Source organism: Dasypus novemcinctus, chromosome 7, assembly GCF_030445035.2.
Source record: "Dasypus novemcinctus isolate mDasNov1 chromosome 7, mDasNov1.1.hap2, whole genome shotgun sequence".
Classification (NCBI taxonomy): Eukaryota; Metazoa; Chordata; class Mammalia; order Cingulata; family Dasypodidae; genus Dasypus; species Dasypus novemcinctus.
The window spans coordinates 90,539,180-90,558,907 of record NC_080679.1 but is presented as its reverse complement, the minus strand read 5'-3'; the positions used below and the strand labels follow the sequence as shown (position 1 = coordinate 90,558,907).

Sequence of the window (19,728 nt, the reverse complement as noted above, 5' to 3'; positions counted from 1 at the left end):
ATGGAACCCCATCATTTCCCATTCCCTCTATGAAAGAAAACGTCCTCTCTCCTGTAGGAGTCCCAGATGAAGGGAAGGAGAAAGCTTTCTTCTAAGAGAAAATTTACCAAAGAGACACAGGTTCCCAGACAACTGACAAGCCCTGTTGCTGCTCAGCAATACCCTCAAGGGGCCCCGCCCCTGGCCCGTATAAAGCAGGGTGCAGTGGGAGCCCCAGCTGGCACTCCGCCTGCAGCACCAGCACTGGCACGCACTATGGTGAATGAAGTGCACGTCCTGATCTCCCCGCTGAAAGGGGGGCATCCTCCTGCAGGTAGGCTGCCCACCTGCCCTCCGTCCTGCAGAAGGCCTGGGCCCCATGACTGCTGCTTCTCCCCCTCCTTCCACCAATGCCTTCAACAGGAGCACCCCACAGAGAACAGGCTCTCCACCCACTTTAACCTGATTTCCTCCCATCTTCGATCCTGCTAGGCTTGCGTATAAGACCACTCAGGGATGCATCGGGCCCCAATTGAATTAAAACCTAGTTGTATTGGGAGAGAGTGGAGGCATAAAAGGGATTTGGTGCTTCTGGAAAGGGAGAGGGAAGAAGGTTACTTTCCCTCCCTGGACGTCTGTATCACATCCATGCTTGGACGATGTTTGTTGCCATGGAAACCTTCCTCCCTGGAAGGTCCAGCTCTAAGACTCAGTTTCCCAAGATGCCTGTACATCATCTGACTTCATAGCCAGGCAAGGCAGCTTCAGCACTGAGGGCAGCACCCATATTTCTCTCTCTCTCTTCGGGCTTTGGCATTGGGTGGTGTGATCGATGATGTAGTTTAGCTGTCAACAAGCTGAGAAGCACTTTTTGATAACAAAACAAAAACTGGAAGGGGCTGGCTGGACAAAAGTAGCTCTCAAGGTGTTTTGCAAAAATATCCACTTTTTTAAAACTTAGGCTGTTTCTATCAGCTCTCTGGAATATGGAAATTAATTTTATTGCACTTAATCATACGTTCATATGGATGGTCTGAGGGGTGAAGGCCTATTTTTAGGCAGGTTTACGTCCTTTCAACTGCCTTCCTTCTTTTTTCCTTAAGGAAGTTCTCAAAAGCTTGACCGCTTTGTTCTTGCCTTTCTCCATTTACAAAATTAATTTACTGGTATAATTCTTTGGCACCTCGAATCCAAGGTTATTTCAATCATCTTCGCTGCCGAGTGTGATGACAGGTATAACCTTCGCAAAGCATGAAAAACTGACACAGAGTTTGGGTGGCTTTCACATGGGCAGCCTGGCTGAAACTAGTCGGAATTTCTACTGTTCTGAATTTCTCATTCTAGACACCATGCCCTGCTCTTCCTTGGCAGACTATTTGTAATTGGATTTAGTAGTATTTAACACTATCTATATTTAAAGATAATGACGCTAACTTGGGGTCAGGAACCACATATGCAAATTATCAGAAGTGAAGCTCATGACTTAGATATAAACAAAAGAAAAAGAACGTCATTCTCTCCCACCACAGCCACCTCAAACCTTTCGCCAACAGTCAAGCTAAATCCCGATTTCCTAAGTTACATTTATGCACAAAAAATATAGAGATAAACTTAACAAAATGAAAGTTTGGATAAAACCACTGGGAACTTTCTGCCCCCACCATTAACGATTGCTAATTACTCTGTGTACATAGCACACCATGACTCCATCAAGCATGTCACAATGCCTCTGGCATGACAATTAATTATTATGAACTGTGACACTACAGATAAGAGGTTTGGGATAATTAGAATGCAGATGAAGGCAGTCTTTTGCTTCCCCACTGAGAGCAAGGGAACAAAGAAGCCTGATCCTTCGCTCTTCTCACTACATATTTTAAGTCTGAACCGGTTTGCTGTGTGGGCAAAATTTTATTTATGGAACACAAATAATTAGGTGTGCCAAAATTCTATTAAATCTTCACCAGAATTTATAAGCCAATTACAGAGCCCTTGAAGTGAGAAGCAGTCGTGATACCGTGGGAAAGTTCTGCCATGAACTTTGGAATCAGATAGACGTGTTTGCGTTGCTTGCACTCCTCATCTCTGAGCTTCTGCTTTCTCATCTCTGAAACTGTGGTAATCAAATAGCAGAGATCCCCTAAGGTTCTTGGGAGAATTAAAAGAGAAAGCCTATGCCAAGGACCGGGCACATTTTAAATGCCAATCCATTTTAAATGCAGGGCCTGGTAAAAATATCTCCCTGACAGAAAAAAAAATTATCCTCCCCAAACTCAAGACATCCTGATGTTTGTAGCTGCCCTTAGACATTCCTGTAGTAGCCAGAACAGACAGAAAAGTGCAATGAAAGAGACACCCGTGCCTGCCCTATCGCAGTTAAAAATGAAACCGCTACGAAGTCAGGCAGCTGTAGCTCTTCCCCTCAGTAGGAGTCTTTCCTTCGTGCATATTAAGAGAATATATTGCACCTCTGTTAGCCCTGGTATAAACTTGTGCTGTGGACAAGACTACCTTAAACCTGAGGAGACCTGGGCCCCAGAAAGCACAGCTTTGAATTCTCTGCATTTTTCATTTGCTTTGCCCTCAGAGATTTTTAAGAACCACATGACAGGAACATCGGCAGTGCCAGGGATGTGTGAGGAGAAGGGGATCGGGGAGCCAAGTACGTGATGAAATTGAAAAGAGAGCAATAATGTATGGGTTTTTCTATATTTCGCTCACTTTCTAATTTAGTTTAAGCCAAATGAATCAGGCCTATCAGAGGGGTCACCACTGAGCCCTTAGAGAGAATGTGTTTTCTGCCTCATTAAAGAGAGAGGGAAGTTTGGGAGAGGGGGTTGTATCACCCCCAGTGTGAAATTAATGTAGAAAATGGGAGAAGACCACAGATATATAAAGGCCAGTGTAATTCAAAATTTTTAAAACAATGGAACCACCAGAGGCTTGATTCTCTCAACTCCAGCCTGCTGGAGTCAACTGGGGTGGGTGAGGGAAAAGGCAGAACTGTAAGGTTAGAAGAGGGGGGTGGCGAGGCCGCATCATCACAGGGAGGGAGGGGCTTGATCACTGCGTGAGCAGTTGCCCTTTGCCAGGCACTAGCGGTGCACCCGGCAGTCCTCACAGCCTTCTGAGCCTTCTAGACATCGCAATGGTCCTACAACGTAGAGATCTTCCTCCTTTCACAGAGGAGCAGATCAAAACTCAGCAACGTTGAGTTACTTGCCAAAGCCACACAGCTAGAGGCGGCAGAGCCAGGATTTTACAATAAAGTTTTCCTCACTCCAAAGCCCTCTTGTTCTAACGTCCTCTCTCTTTTTTCCACCACCTTTCCTTGATGACAGTCTTTTGGGTCTTGATTAGAAGCTTAAAGTTTGCTGAAAAATCAACTGAACACAAAGTAATTTGCAAACACCTCACCTATAAAGTCTTCAAATCGAAATTCTAAGTCACAGGCAGAGTTTGCATAAACCTCTGTGTTGTTTCGCTTTTTCACAGACATTCTCCACTGCCTAATGAAGGAAAAAGCCTATTTTTTCTTGCCTGTCTTTCTTTATCTTGACTACTCTCTACCCAACTGTGCAAAATATCTAGAAAATCTTAAGTGGAAAATTAGTTTAGAATTCTAAACGAAAGGGTCTAATTTTGAAAAGTTATAAACTGCAAAAGCAGCCACAAGAGTGTAACTCTTATTTTGGGATAGGAGAGGAAAGTTTCATTGATTTTTTTATGAAATTGTCCGAAAAAAAGCATATCTCTTTTGCATTTTCTGTCTCTGGTTCATTTTGCTTATTGAAAGAATCTAAAGTCTTACCATAATAATTGTTCTCAAAGGCCTACTAAACTCTTTTGGTTTTCTTTTAAGATTTATTTTATTTATTCCTCTCCCCTTCCCCCCTGTTGTATCCTGTGTCCATTCACTGTGTGTTCTTCTGCATCCACTTGCATTATCCCGTGGCACTGGGAAACTGTGCCTCTTTTTTGTTGCGTCATCTTGCTGTGTCAGCTCTCCGTGTGTGCAGTGCCACTCCTGGGAGGGCTGCGCTTTTTTCATGCAGGGCGGCTCTCCTTGCAGGGCACACTCCCTATGCATGGGAGACCCCTACACAGGGACGCCCCTGCATGGTACGGCACCCCTTGAGCACGGTAGCAACACTGCATGTGGGCCAGTTTACCACACGGGTCAGGAGGTCCTGGGGATCAAACCCCAACCCTCCATATTAGTAGACGGATGCTCTATCAGTTGAGCCATGTCCACTTCCCTAAACTGTTAAATCACTTCATATTTTAATTTGCCCAAATCCAGTTGGTCTTTCTATAACGGTTCAAAGTGCAATTTTTTTTAAAGGCAATATAGAACCCAGGATGGAGTTATATAAGCACATACAAATTTAAAATGGATGATTTGGATACAGTGAGACCTTGAAGAGTCCAATAAATCAGACCTAGCTGGTATATGCAAAATGGGCAAGAACCTGTTTCTGTTTGGTTATAAATGCTTATAGGATGCACAAAGGTTGTTCCAGATCCCAGGAGACCAGTATTTCCAGCAGAGCCTTACAGATAACCCTCCCATAAACTGTTTCCATCTGGTTCAGTCATCCCAATAAGTGAAAGCCTTAATCTACGTGTCAGTGCACCCATCTCTAGTACAGGGATATTATCATTTGCTTCTTTCTCCCTCCCGTGGATGATCAAGTGAGATCACGAACCTGAACAAAATAGATACAAGAAAGCTATTCTGAAATCGAAGATGTGGTTATACTTATGCTTTCTAAATCACTAAGTCTGAGTCCACAGCCCTATAGCAGAGAAGATTCTCATTCAAAGACTTCAAGATGGAAATAGGAATCTTCTGGGAGGGTTTTTATTTTCCGCCATAGTCTGTTTTATTGTTCCTAAGAAGGAAGAACTCACACATTTGCATTAATTTTTAGCATCTTTTGGCACTTCTTTACGTACCCTATGTTCTTTCTGAAAGGAGGAAAGTGATGGATTTTCTTTTGGAGGCAAGTGGGAAGGGTTAGAATCACAGTGAAGGACTTCATAATAAAGAACATTTACTTTGATTTCCATTGAGTTCCTAAAAATTCTCCTAACGTGTTCATGGCAGGTAGACTTCTTTCCTTTGCTTTAACATACTGAGAGACAGGGAACTCACACTTGTATTCTATTTCACTTTGAATAACACAAACTGTGTTTGTGGGGAAAACTGCCTTCCTGGCACTTCCATCCATTGGTCTTCATTCTCTCCTCTTTAACATCATAAAATAAGTAAGCAATAATAGTTACTGATTATTAAGTGCCTACCATGCACCAGATGCTTGTCACCTCTAATCTCTGGAACAGCCCTGAGCAATCAGGATTATTCCCCTCAGAGGATGAGGACCTGAGCCTCAGAGGGCTGTAAGGATCTTGGTCAGTCACAGAGCTCAGGCGGGTCAACTGTCTGACCCTCACCAGGAAACTGCTCCTCCTCTGACAAGACAACCCCTCAGATCTCTAAAGACAGCCACTGTACGTCTTTGCTTCTTCAGGAGTGACCTTTCCAGATTCCCTCATGGGACATGGATCCCATCTCCAGCCTGGTCCCCCTCCTCTAGACATCCTCCAGAGTGTTAGTGTCCTTTCAAATGGAGGGCACAGAACTCAACATTCCACAGGTCTTCTCCTCATTAACTATTACTTATTTTCACAGTAACAACTTGGCATCTGTAGTTGGAAATAAAACCATTTCAGGTGGAAAATGTCTAGAAACAATAGCATCAGGAAAAACAAATGGAACATCCATAAGAAATGAATTATGGCACAAGATATTTTAAAAAACACTTGCCAAGAGGAGAATGAAAAAAATGCTTTTGGAAAGGGTATTGAAAGCTCAAGCCCCAGGTCTCCACTTGATCCCTCTTGGTAGACAAGATGACAATGCTGTTGACAAGCATCACTCCTCACATGGAGGCACACATGTCTCCTCAAACATTCTTCCAGAAAAAGCCCATCCTTTGGTTTATTTCACCTCTGTATTCCATGGCTGCTCAAAAATGTTTCCACATAATTTCATTTTCACTCATTTCTGTGACTGATTACTTAGTATGTCTTTTTTTCTTATATATATATTTTTTAATATATTTATCATATATATGAGATAAGAATTTAAAGTATCTCCTATGGGGATAGTATTTTTTCCTAGATTAAATTTAACATTACAAAATTCCAGTGAGAGGCTTTTATAATCTGTAAAAGAACCATTTGGTAATTCAAAATGACCAAGTGAGATTTGTTCCATGAATGCAAAATAGCCCAATAGTAAGACATCTATTACTATAAGTAACAATAGTAATAGATTTTAGAGAAAAACTATATGATCATATCCGTGAAGGGTGAAAAGGTATTTGATGAAATTCAACATCTATCTGTAATTTTTAAAGCCCAATGACATAGTAATAGTTTATAAAACATCAGAGTTGTGAATTCCCTAGTATTACAAAACCCAGAAGTAAGAGAATATTAAGCTCGCATAAAAACTGCAAATTTCTGCATGGCAAAAAATATCACCAACTAAGTCAAAGAGCACTAATTCATATCACAGACAAAGAGTGTCTCTAAATCAAGATAAAAGGATAGGAAAAAGGCTAGGCTCCTAATAGAAAAAATGGACAAAGAATTTGAACAGCTCCTAGAAAAGAAAATACAAATGGCTTTTAAAATATATGAACAGTCAGAAACAGTCACAAAATAAGAGAAATGGAAATTAAAACGAGAGAAGATTGTTTTTACTTATTGGTTGGCAAACCCAAATGTTTTATAGCTTACATTGTCACCAGGGATATAGGGAAGTAATCACTGTCATAGTGGCTGGTGGGATTGTAAACTGGTACAACCACTACCTTTACCTCTTGCTAAATCTTTTGTAAGATTTTGCAAAATTTCAAATGCACACACTCTTAAAACCTAATACAACCACATCTAAAAATTTATCTTGCTGACACATGTGCACATGTGCAAAATTATGTATATAAAAGAATATTCATTGCAGCATTGTTTGTGATAACAATGAATTAGAAATATCGGCAAAGTCCAACATTAGGGAATTGGCTAAGTAAACGCAAATGTACATATATGAAATTTTAAAGCAGATGTTAAAAAGAAAGGCACGTTTCTACATCTATTGATATGGAACACTCTTCAAAATATATGGTCAAGTGAAAAAAATAAGCTAACAAGGTACAGAACAATGTGTGTCTAATGCTACCATTGAAAAAAATAACACATGGGTATATGAATAAATATCTGTGGGTGAATACAGAGGGAACTTGTGACATTGGCAATATCTAGGGAGATGAACGGGGAGGCTGGGCAAATAAGGGTGGAAGGAAAACCTTAGGCCTTTTGTACCTTTTCAATTGTGCATGTATTACACAATCAAAAAAATAAGTAATACTTTTTAAAGAACAATAATGAAATCAGTTCACTGGAACGTTGAGAAATAGAATAGGTTTTCCTTATTTTTTACTTTATTGGAGCTAGTTTTAGCAAATTGCCAATTCGACATATCCATAAAAAGAATTAACAGGTTCAAACAAATCACTCCGTTTAGCTTTTTCTCATTTGAGCTTATCAGATTTTAGATGGCAAATTTCCTGGGAACAAGAAAAAAGTATTTGCTTCAACCTGCAATCTGAAATGGGTTGTTTCTTTTCAAAAGGGGATTTCATCTGACACTGTTAAACACTTGAACTGCTGTTAGGTCATCTGAAGCCTAATTAACACTAATTGATCTCTTGAATGGCAGGATTATTAATGCAGTTTAATCACACATTAGAACATGTGAGCTAGCCACCATTGGAGATTTGGGGTCTGGAAAGGAAGGTGGGTGTGTGGTGGGCGCCAAAGCATCTCTGCTGAAATAAATGCCTGTTAACACTGCGTGCCCTAACTTTTGACTCATCTCTCAGAAACTGACATTTGAAAGATCTGGTTAAAAAAAAAAAAAATGCAAACCATGCACAAATTTTAATCTTGAGTGAAAACAGGAGGATCACATTGTAATTGTAGGTTGCTACCATGTAGAATGTAATTGGTTTGATAGCAGGAAAAAATGTTTTTCCATCAAAATGCCTGAGGGAGTCTGTTGTTATTCTCCTCCCCAAACCTAAGGTATAATGTTTTTTTAGTTTCAGTAGCCCAATTCAGGTTACTGGGAGTCATAAACAAGTAGGCCTCAGCCCTTTTCCCCACCCTTCTTTGCCTCATAAAATACATTTTTACTTTCTTTTTTAATCGGTTGCAGGGTAATTTTTCATGCGCTGTTTCAGATACAAATTTATAAGTGACCTTTAAAAAAGAAGTTCAAAAATTCTTTTCAAATCTAAATTCAAACCTTGAATAGCAATGCCAGCCTTCTCTTGATGTTCTAACAAGACTCTCTTCTGCTGACCCTTATTTGTTTGCAGTAAAAGCTGGAGGAATGCGAATTTCCAAAAAACAAGAAATTGGAGTCTTGGAGAGACATGCCAAGAAAACAGGACTAGAGAAAACAAGGTAGGGGCTACTTAATTTCTTCTCCTTCATCACTTTAAGGAAGTTTGAGTGACTACTTGCAGATTTTAGAGGCCTTTATTTTAAGACAAACCATGCCCCCCCCAAAGCATTTGCTAAGCAGGGTTGGAGGCAGTTGGCGGGGCGGGGTGGGCATAATGGACCTGAAGAGTGGCGACCGGGGCTGACGGTGAAAGGGACACTTGGTGAAAGATGGCTACAATCTGGAACGCTCTCTGGGTCCCTGTTACAATTCCTCTTCTCTGCCCCCAGTCCAGCTGCCTCACTTTACAACACACACTTCTAAATGCAGACAAATCTGACCCACCTCCCCTTATCCTGTTTTCAGGTCAGCTTTTAAAATATTATCCCTGGGCTTGCCCTGTTTTCATAATATGCTTTCTCCTAAGCCAAATCTTCTAAATTAAAAATAAATGCTTTTTGTTGTTGTTGTTTTAAATTCACCACTCAATTATTTAGAAACTAATGGCCACTATATTTGGCATAGCTGGAAGGCATGTATGTACTAAGACAGGTTTCTCCCTCCCTCCGTGGTGACCTTGACGCACTGCCTGGCTTCCAGAACTCAGCAAAGCAGAACCCTGGCTGGACCGCAGGCTCAAACAGCCCACACTCTCAGCCCTGGGTAAGGAAAATGAGAGCCTTCAAAAAGAAATAAATTTACGGATCTGGTTCCTCCAAGTAAGGTAATGAGGGCCATCTCAGAGATGATCATTAATTTCAAGATGGTTTCCATAGATTAGATGAGTGATTCAAAATGAACGAATAACAGGATGTTCAAGGAAGCTCCCTAAGAGTCAAGTGGGGGAAGCGGACTTGGCTCAATGGATAGAGCATCCGCTTACCACACGGGAGGTCCGCAGTTCAAACCCTGGGCCTCCTGACCTGCGAGATGAGCCGGCCCACACGCAGTGTTGATGTGCACAAGGAGTGCCCTGCCATACAGGGGTGTCCCCCATGTAGGGGAGCCCCACGCTCAAGGAGTGTGCCCCATAAGGAGAGCCGCCCAGTGCAAAAGAAAGTTCAGCCTGGCCAGGGTTGGCGCCATGCACGCGGAGAGCTGACCCAGCAGGATGACGCACAAAGGGAAACACAGGTTCCTGGTGCTGCTGACAAGAACACACAGCGAATGGACACAGAGAGCAACAACTGCAGGGGGGAAGGGGAGAGAAATAAATAAAAATAAATCTTAAAAAAAAAATAAGAGTCAAGTGGCTCCAGCCCCAGAAAAAGAATGCCCATTGCTGTGGAATTTCTTTCTCTTTCATATAAACTTTTTAAAAAGTCTGGGAAGGAGATTTTTTGAAGATTTCCCCCCTTCACTTTAAAATGAAATACTGATTTACCCCTTAAGTAGAAAATCATGTTTCTTCTGTTATCAGAAAATAGACATCACATGACAAAAGCGAAACTGTAATCCTCAAGAGTGGGGGAGGAGGGAGTTCACGTATCATCCCCCTGTGGCCGCATCTAGCACAGTTTCCAGAAGGGAGAATGTACTCTGTGAAGGATGCCAGACTGCCATTAAATGGCAAGCTGGTTCATTTCTAAAACCTACTGTATTTCTAAAACCTGATTCAAACATAAGCCCTATTTACTGTGACACCAACTAACAGGCCTGGGTGGGGGTTCAGGAATTAAGAGAGTTATGGCTTGGAAATGACTTTCAGGTTGCAACCAGCAGACAAGCTGTTCATTGCTCTGAACCTCGGGAAAACGGGAGCTTACTATTAACCCTAACATCAGCTGAACAATGAGGGAAAAGGAGATAGTTAGAAGGTAACAAAGTGGTGATCAGAACATTCTTACATGCCTTCCTTGTTTTGTAATAATCATTAAAAGATGGCAAGTGGACTATTACAGAAGTTAAACAGCAAGAAATAGCTCTTTTTCTCTTCTTACCAGGGAGAGATATAGGTTATGAGGGGCCTGAAGCTTATGCAATTTGGAGTCCATTTTAAAGGAAAATAACACAAAATTACAAATATGAAATGGCTAGGACTCTTCCCAGGGCGTCAGAAGGAGCCCATGCCGTGCAGGGCCCTGAAGCTTTAAGCTTCATTAGCTTCACTGTAAATCTGTCACTGCTCCTTTCCTCTCCTACTCAGATGTATGCACGGGATAAGAGTACCTCATTTTCATGGGCAAACACTTCCCATTACTTCTTCTTGGGGAAGAGCTTTTAAAAATATATCACAGAAAACAAATTTCTAAGCATCATCAGTCTATGTCTATTTCCTAATAACTTCTGCAAACCAATATAAACCATCCAGAAAAAAAAAATATTTTTCCTTCAAGAAATTGTATTACTGACTCAACTCTGAAACTCTCCTACAAAATAACATAGCCTGAGAGAAAGAAAGCAGACAGAGTCCCTGCTGCCTGACTCGTGATACGAAGTACAAAAACGGTCAACGCTAATGAATAAATTCCCTAGCTCTAAAGGAAGGTGCTGGTTAGCCTCGGGGGTCTGGGAGCACGAGGGCTGCGGGGGCGCCGGCCGGGTTCTGTCTCTTATCCATGCACTCTTATCCATGGGTGTCACTAGTGTGTCCAGGTTGGGAATGTCCACCAAGCTCTGTCTTGACAAAGCGTGTGCTTTTCTGCATATATGTTACACACTGATGCAAAGTTTTAAAGGATCAGCAGCTTGGCCTCCGCAGCACCTGGGCAGGCTGAGGCAGGAATTTTTCTCTTCTAGCTGTGACATGCCAAGCAGAGGGAGAGCCTAAGAGCCCCGCAGACAGCCCAGTGTGTAGAGCATTTCGCCCCTTGAGCGGGAACGTTTCAAAGTTCTTCTCCTCTTCACAGTGCCATCGCAAGTATTGCCAAGATACAGACGATGGATGCCCTCAATGACACCCTGGAGAAGGTGAGCTGTGCGCGAGGCGGACGCACCCAGGCCCGCAGCCTGCTCTGGGTCAGTGTTTACCCAGCCCATCAGGCTGCGCGGGCGAATGAGCAGGTCGACACTGAGGTGTTTTCCGGAGGTTTGAGGCACCTCTGAAACAATGTGTTCCCCATCAAAGGAGCACAAAGTGCTATCAGCTAGAGAAGCTGTTCCTCCCCAATTCCTAAAGTGCCCGTTGAATAAATCACTTGAAAAATAAGATAGGAAATAAAGTGAGAATCATGAAGCAGAATTTGCAGGACTTGACTCTGCACTCTGAAATATTTTTGGTAAACACTGGCCTGTTTTAATAAAAGGCAGCTTGTGCACTGGAAATGCAGCCATTTGGGCTCCTCCGCACAGCAGCGCTCCTTTAAGGAAGTGTTTGATTTAGGTGAGGGTGGGTGGTGGAGGGCTGCTCAGTTTAGGGCTAGAGGAAAGCTGGGCGGGCTTTATGGCACCACATCTGTGATAACGGTGGTTGACCATTGCTCTTTGTCTAGCCTGAATTTCTCTAAGCAGCTCAAGAAACTCAGAAAACTCTAGCCGCATAGACAGCGCTTTGGTTACAATTCAGTAGTTTGGTTTTAAATTCTGAGGGTGAGCTGAGTGAGGGCCCTTCCTCCACTTCCAGGAGGCCAATACACTGTCGGGAATGAGCTCCCACACTCGCTGAAGGGGCAGCACTGGGTGTCCGGCGCAGAGGGGAGCCTCGCTGCGAAGGCCTAAGCCAGGGGCCTGAGGACCATCTGTTCAGCCTTGGGAAAAGGGGAGGGCAGCGACTGCGCGGCTGGGCCTTCTGAGGCCCACACTTGGCGACGGCTCCACCACTCACTTTCCTGGATGACCCGGGGCCAGTTACTTATCCTGCGCCTCAGGACGCTCCTTTATGACATGGAGATGAGGAAGAGCACGCACCCCACAGGGCCGTGCGGAGTAAATGAGTTCACACACAGGAATCCCAAGCACACGGTAGCCGTTGGCTCTCTCTTAGGGTTGGCATCGTGGGTTGAAGGGCAGTGAAATGAAAACCCTGGAGGCTACCTCGTTCATGGCAGAGAAGTGTCACGAAGGCTCCGGCTTCAGAGCCTTCTCAAGTGGAGACTCAGTTCTCCCACCCAGATAGATTTGGGGAAAATCCTAAGTACTCTTTGCCTTCCTGGCCTCAAAAGAAGGGCATTATTAGATGCCAGGGCAAGACAACCCTCCAACTCACAGTTTCTCGCCCCTACCCACTAAACCCCTCTTCCTCAGGGGGATGCCACAGTTGTAAGCAGACCTGGATAGAACAGACATTTTCCCCTAGTATATAGATTAACTCAAGAAAATGATTACCCAAAGCACCCGAAAACGGTTAAATTGCACATCAGGTACAATGCCGGAGTCTACGGTGACTTTTTCTATCCATGGTATATGTGTCTGTGACGTAAAGGAATTCTTGCCCTTTTGTTTTAAGATATCGCTTGTTTGTTTGAAACATAAAAAGAATAAACTCTCCCCCAAATAGCAACAACAACATTAATATGAAATGGCTCTTGGGAACTGTAAGAGAGCATCAAGATTGTGTGCTGTGCTGATTTTTTTTTTAAAACTTTGTAAAGCTCAGCTCAATGCTTAGAATTTAAAAAGCACACTTCAAATGACAGTGGGATTGTGACTAAGACTGCACAGGTAGGAGAACAGGCTCTGAACTCAGGCTGGTTCCCACCCTGGCTCTGCTACTAGCTGTGCGTCCTTGGGCAGGTTTCTTCTTTTCAGTGCCTCTGTTTCTGCACCTATAAAATGGGAATGATAACAGTACCTACTTCAGAGGTATACATGAGGACAAAATTACATTATATATAGAGTTATACATACAAAGTACTTAGCACAGATCCAGGCACTGTTATCCTCAGGACTATTAACTACTACTGTTCCCTGCAGGACATCACTTGGAATCCTAAGCAAAGAATAACAGGCCAGCAACAAAAATAAGTTCCAAGATGAAAACAAGTGACTGCCTCAATATAGAAGTAGACAGGATCTGCATATTTCTCTATGGCTACAAAAAAATCCCCCCTGAATCCATAATTCAACCTGATGCATCCAGGATTTCATAATAAAGGTTAACCTGGGTGAAAAGGCAGATGGTTTTTTAAAAAACAGATGATTCTGAGATCAATGATTGCAGGGGCTGCAGTTGGCAGGAGGGGCTATTTACAAAGTGGTGGGAAGGAATAATTGGGTGGGGGGGTGATTATATATTTTGACTGTGTTGATGTTTACAAGACTATTTGCACTTGCACTTGTCAAAATTCATAGAACTGTACACTAAAAAGGGCAAATTTTACTGTAAGTAAATTATAACTTAATTTTTAAAAATAAAAAATTGCTGAGTAAACTATACAGACTCATATGAAAAATAAAGAGATACAAAAGATACAGAGATAGCAGGGTCTGCTGACAAATTTTCACCAGGCTGCATTACGATTCTCCCCACAATATATTTTGCCACAAAGACCTAACAATATACATTTGGCCAGTAGAAATATAGTAGCAGAATCGAGGGTCATATCATCTCTATTATGAGCATTCATCCACGACCTCAGCTAGAATTATTTCTAGTTCCAAGAATCCAGGTTAATTCTCATGCCTGAGTTAACAGCATAGCCCAGTTCATAGGCTCTCATCAACCACTGAATCATGGCAGGAAATTTCTATCCAAAAGCTGTTTATCTCTGGATACCCTGCCTTAAAAGCAGCTGTCAGTCTGCGAGGGCTGCTGAAACAAACACCACATACCGGTTGACTTAACAACAGGAATTTATGGTCTCATGGTTTCAGAGGCTAGAATTCTATGAGCAAGCTGTTAGGAGGCCATACCTTCTCCCCGTGTCTGTAGGGTTCCGGTGCCACCGTACCGCACTCCTTGAGGTCCCTTGGTTTGTGTCTCGGCCACCCATCACACCGCGCTGTCCTCTGCTTGCGTCTGCTCTTCCACTTTCTACCGACTTCTGGCTTCTCCCTGTGGCGCTTATGAGGCCTCCAGTTCTATCACCCTGATTCCATTTGGTCCTACCTAAGTAGGAGTTTAGATGATCCTATTCACAAATAAGTCCACATTTTGATAATACATCTTGAAAGGGGTCTTATTTACAGATTAGTTCATACCCACAGGAATGCAGATATAAATTAAGAATTTATTACATAATTCAATCTACCACACCCACCCAGGCTTTAGGATTTGGGAGATTGAAAAGCAAGGGAGCAACCTAAAATTTCCCCTCTTGCTTCTCCCCCCCTTCTCCAGCACTTAGACCTCTCCCCCACCATTTCTCACTCCTTCCTTACCTCTTCCAGCACAGAAGGTGAGAGAACGTCTGCTGCCCAGTAGCAGATCACACAATGTAATATTGCTGCAGAAAAGGGGTTACATAACCCCAAAATTTATCTAGGCTAAAAATCTGGGAGATGCAGTCTACTTAGAAGATGTTTGACCATTTAAAAGTCACGTAGCTCCTCTGACATTTATGGTTGTTCATTTATTTAATTTTTTTTAAGGCAGGTTATGAGTGAGAATGATATTGTCACATGTATTAATTCTCTGGGCAGGCACAGAAGTGAAATTTGACAAGAGCCTGAAGGTTGTTGGAAGATAAAAGTATCCAGTTAAAACATTAGTAACAGAGCTAGGTAACGGTGTGGGGGAGGACAGCACATTTAAGCCTGGTTAAAGCTGGGGCCACTTTTCACGTTGCAATACGGGTCACCACCAAGGTCGGTGAGATGTGTGTGAAATGAGATCCAGGGGGAGAGAAAGCTATCAAAGGCATCTGCAAATTTTAAAAGGTTTCTCTTGTTCCGTAGATTAACATCACTGTAGGAGTATCCTTGAATTTCATTGACTGGAGCTGGATGTTTTGTTTTAAGCACTTTGCTCATCAGGGTGTGGAATTTAAGTGCCAACATTCAGGTTGGAAGTTAACACCCTGGAAAGATGAATGGAAGTGCTGCCCGTCTGCCTGCCCTGCCTAATCTAACTTCAGGCTCTAAAACAAAACCTGCTGCTGATTTTCATGCATCTAGAATTTCTTTCACAACCCCAGTCATAAAGACCTTTATCCCCGTTCTTTTGCTTTTTCTCTGAAACTAAAACTATACGTTCTGAGATCATGGCTACCCAAGGTGAAGGCAAATTCTAATGTGGGGGCTTCTACTGATCTGCGTTTCAATTTCAATATGTTGTCCCTATGAGGAGCCACAGCAACACAGAATCCTATGAATAATTTGTCTTGAATTATTTCTCTTGTAGGGTTACCCAACCATCTTTCAACTTAGACTCTTATCTTAACTCAGATTCTCTTTCCCTAATGAATCAGACAAGAGGTGCCTTTCATTCTACAAACCCTATCATTTTACAAAGACCAGTGATGAAAAACCCAGAGCTTCCCCAAAGCTAAGATGCCAGATTAAAATACAGCTGGTCGTAAATACTCTGGAAAACTATTCCTACTTATTTCTAGTTCAGGCTCTCCTGTTTACAGTGTCATCAATTCTGATGCAATACTCTTTATTCTCTCCACCTTCAGCCCCCAAACCCTTCTACATCAGGATGTTCTGGACCGAAGATAGGGGAGGATTTGAGTGAGAGAACTTGACACTCCCATCATCTTATTTTCAAGGGTTGCTATAAACCCTGCTATTGACCCCCAAAACCTGTACACTTATAGCTTAATAATTATGGGCCGTTTCTCTGAAATTATTATCATCAACAGGGATATCTCCACGTTCTTCTCAAGCCTGTTGACTTTCTCTTTTTTGTTGTTGTTGCTCCAGACCTTCACAGACCAGTTCACAGATGGCCAAGAGGCCCCCAGGGCTGACTCCATCCCCCAGGTGTTCTAATTTGTGACATTCCTCTTCTGAGAAGCAGCTGAAGCTGCTGAGAAGAAGCACTTTTAGAACCTTGGTTAAATGTTTTAGTTAAAATGTAGCCCCCAAAAGTTGAGGAGATCACCTTGGGGGTGATCAAATAAAGAGTTAGTGCTGAATTAAGCAGTAAGTATGGTGTATTCTTCCACATTTGCCTTTCCTTTTCTTTTCTTTCCCACCTCCACCCATCACCTCGCTCAGGCCTGAAGAAAAACACACAGCATGTGACTTTCTCCCTTCCAGCCGCAACTTGTCCTGATTCACCTCTCCTTGGCCAATTGCCCAGATTTTTGTGATATCCAAGTTACTTGTTTGTTTTCTTTCTCATCCCCCTTTACCTTATGTATGACCTTAAGCAACTTGTGGAATCATTTTTCCCACCTGCAATCTCCTGAGCGTGATTTAAAACTAACCTGAAATTTAGTATCAATCATCTGTCTTGATTGACTCTGGCAGCAAAGTACTGAAGTTATTTAACTTTTAAGTTTCCTTCTGGTTTCAGTGTTACAAGAGGAAAAATAAAAATAAAACCTGTCTCCTTACCACACTATAAAATGCATGTCATGTGATTCAATGATAGCTCCTCTGACAAAAAAAAACAAATAGAAAGACACTAGCTCTTTGTTTAGACTCTAAAACAACATTTATGACCTAAATACCTCAAATATGTTTCTTCCATTCTGCTGGAAAGCCAGAAGACTCTTAGTTATTATATTATTATATTATTTATATTATTGGACCTGATTATTACATAAGTTGTACCTGCTCATTGTTAAAAAAAAAGAGAGAGAGAAAGAAAAGTGAAAAATACTGATAAGAAGGAAAAACAGGAATTACCCATAATTCTATCCATAGAGATAACCACTGATAACACTTCAGTGTATATTCTTTCAGTATGTTTAATTTTTTAAGAACAAGAAGAAAGGACTTTTTGGAGTCAAGTTTCACAGGAAAAGGAATGTGCCCAGAGCTTGGACAAGGGCCTTGAGAAGGGATATTAACTATACCTGGTTTCCCTGGCTTAGAAGAGCCAAACAAACCACAGTGTGATGCTTGAGGTCAAGAACAATTTATCTTCCCTTTTATTTAATTTGAGTGTCAATGATAAGATAATTCCTAGTGAGCTGGGCATGTCTTCTGGCCAGATAAGAAGATGTCCATACATAGCTCAATGCTGTGGTGGTGAGCGCCAAGCACAGGAGTAGGCCCAAAAGGCCCCTGGGTCAAAACTCTCCTGAGGAAACTGCATCTGAAGTGCTCAGCAGCACCGCACAGTCTCTCTACTTAAAGCTGTCCTTGATGAAAATTCCATTAGGTCCCTTAGTTCCATATGAAACTACTTTTTGTCAAAAAGTTTCAGTATGTGTTAACAAATCTATTTAAGCCTGTTTCTCACATGTCTTCTGTGTAGATGACTAATGAAAGTCTTTGTTACCTGAACAAAAGTTTCCTCAACCTTCTCTTCACCAGGCCATTTAGACTGAACCATATAAAATGACCAATGTTAGACCATTTTCGACTAACAAAAATGGCAGCTTCACACGGTTCAACCTGAAAAATCACTCTAATTCTTCTTAATTTTTTTCAGAGATTCTTTTTGCCTGACCTATTGACAATTGAGGGTTTGGGGTTTTTTCGTTTGTTTGTTTTTGCTTCTCAGGACCTTCTCTGGTGTCCCCATAGTCTTCTTAAAAAATAGTGATAGATACCTGCATCTTAGTACCAGAATAATTGCTAATACAGAAGACTGATGCAAACACAAATTAACATTTCTACTTTCTAAAACGTGGCTGCAAAACCTTATATATTCTTTTATATGTTTCAAATATTTCATAATTTTCAATATTAGATAAAAATTAGTGAGGGAAAACCCAGGTTAACACATACACCCACAGGCCCAGGGCTAAGAGTCATATTATCAAAGAAGTAAACAAAATTGTGACATTCCGCTGACTACCTGCATTGCTTTCTACTACATTAATATTTTATGATGAAAAAGATCCAATATGCTTATATTTTCTTTCCTTCTCACCTCTAGCTTAGCCATAAATCTCCAGCAACAGTGCACATGGCACATCAAAAACCCCGACCTGCCCTGGAGAAGGTCACTCCGCTAAAAAGGATCTACATTATTCAGCAGCCTCGAAAATGTTAAGCTAGGACATAAAACCCAGCCGTCTGGCTACCGCCTGGAACATCTGACAGCTTAACAGAAAGGACCAAAACTTTCCAGAGGCCTTAGAGCACTGGCTTGGTAAATAAAACAGCTTTTGTGTCTTCTCTTTTGGCTTTAGATAATAAAGCATCCCTAATTGTAAATCCAACACGTGCCGGTGCCTTTCTTTGCCCAGGTCAGGATCCCATTGATATTTGTACATGTAATTCCGCAGACTGCCTGACTGTTCCACTCCACTGCCTGGGAGAAGCGCTCTTCTTGCTGCTGGCCCTGAGTAGTTCCACCCACACTGAGTTCTCCTTGAAAGCAAAGGTTAGAGATGAGGATGCTGGGCTTTGCAAAGGCCAGTATTCTGGCCAACCATAAGGAGTGACCTTCGCAAAGTGTTTGTCTTAGGATGCTCATGTTTTCACTTGAGGTGAAATGTCTTTTCCAGTTTCCCACATATATACCTAATTGGCTTTGAAGGTTTGGTGGGGAGAGATTAAAAATTAAACTTATTACAAACATATTCTCTTCCACAAAGCAATCTACGGAAGGTAGAATGACAGTTTCCAAAGAGGTTTGCTCAGGGCCTCCCAGAAAGTTAACGCTCCAGAACTGACAGGGCCATGCTGCGACAGGGCATTCTGAATGGGGGATAGAAGCTGATTTTAATTGGCAATGAGGGTTGGAGGGAAGATGTTGCCATGGTAAAATCTGTTCTAGTTGCCCTATCCCCGCCCACCCACACCCCTCACACACACCCACACACACATGCACACACACCTCATATACACACATGTGAATAGCCAGTGACACCCTCAAATGACAATAGGGGACAACTACTTTCTTTCTCCACCCATGGCAGCCATCACTTACCTGCCATCATTCTGCCCCTCTAATTGATAATGACAGCCAACAATCCGCACCCAAGGAAGGGGATCAGCAGTTCAGTTCATCTTTTTCACAGGTGACGAAGCCATGGAGTATGACCTAATGCCAAACCTGTCTCTGATTACTGGAAATCTAAAGGCACTTGGCTGAGACCCAGTGGTCAGGGGGATTGCAAACAATTGCCTTCCCTATACTGTTTTTCTCTTTTTCAGGAATAGAACAGAATTGAGATAATATCTAGCCATCAGGCAATGCCAGCATGAATGAATAAGATAGTCCTAACTTTGGCTTAGCTCAGTTCCCAGTGTTCTGGGGCTATGGTGACAACTACTCCAGAAAA

At 42.2% G+C, this 19,728-nt stretch overlaps 1 protein-coding gene across 1 annotated transcript; it reads left to right on the top strand.

Annotated features, from left to right (window-relative positions):
• The first annotated feature begins 210 nt into the window (after positions 1–210).
• Positions 211–18,660, top strand: DAPL1 (death associated protein like 1). Its single transcript, XM_004449132.4, has 4 exons — positions 211–313; positions 8,430–8,517; positions 11,347–11,407; positions 18,375–18,660. Exons 1-4 carry the CDS (start codon positions 256–258, stop codon positions 18,489–18,491), a joined length of 324 nt encoding a protein of 107 aa, XP_004449189.1. The 5' UTR covers positions 211–255; the 3' UTR covers positions 18,492–18,660.
• The last annotated feature ends 1,068 nt before the right edge of the window (positions 18,661–19,728 follow it).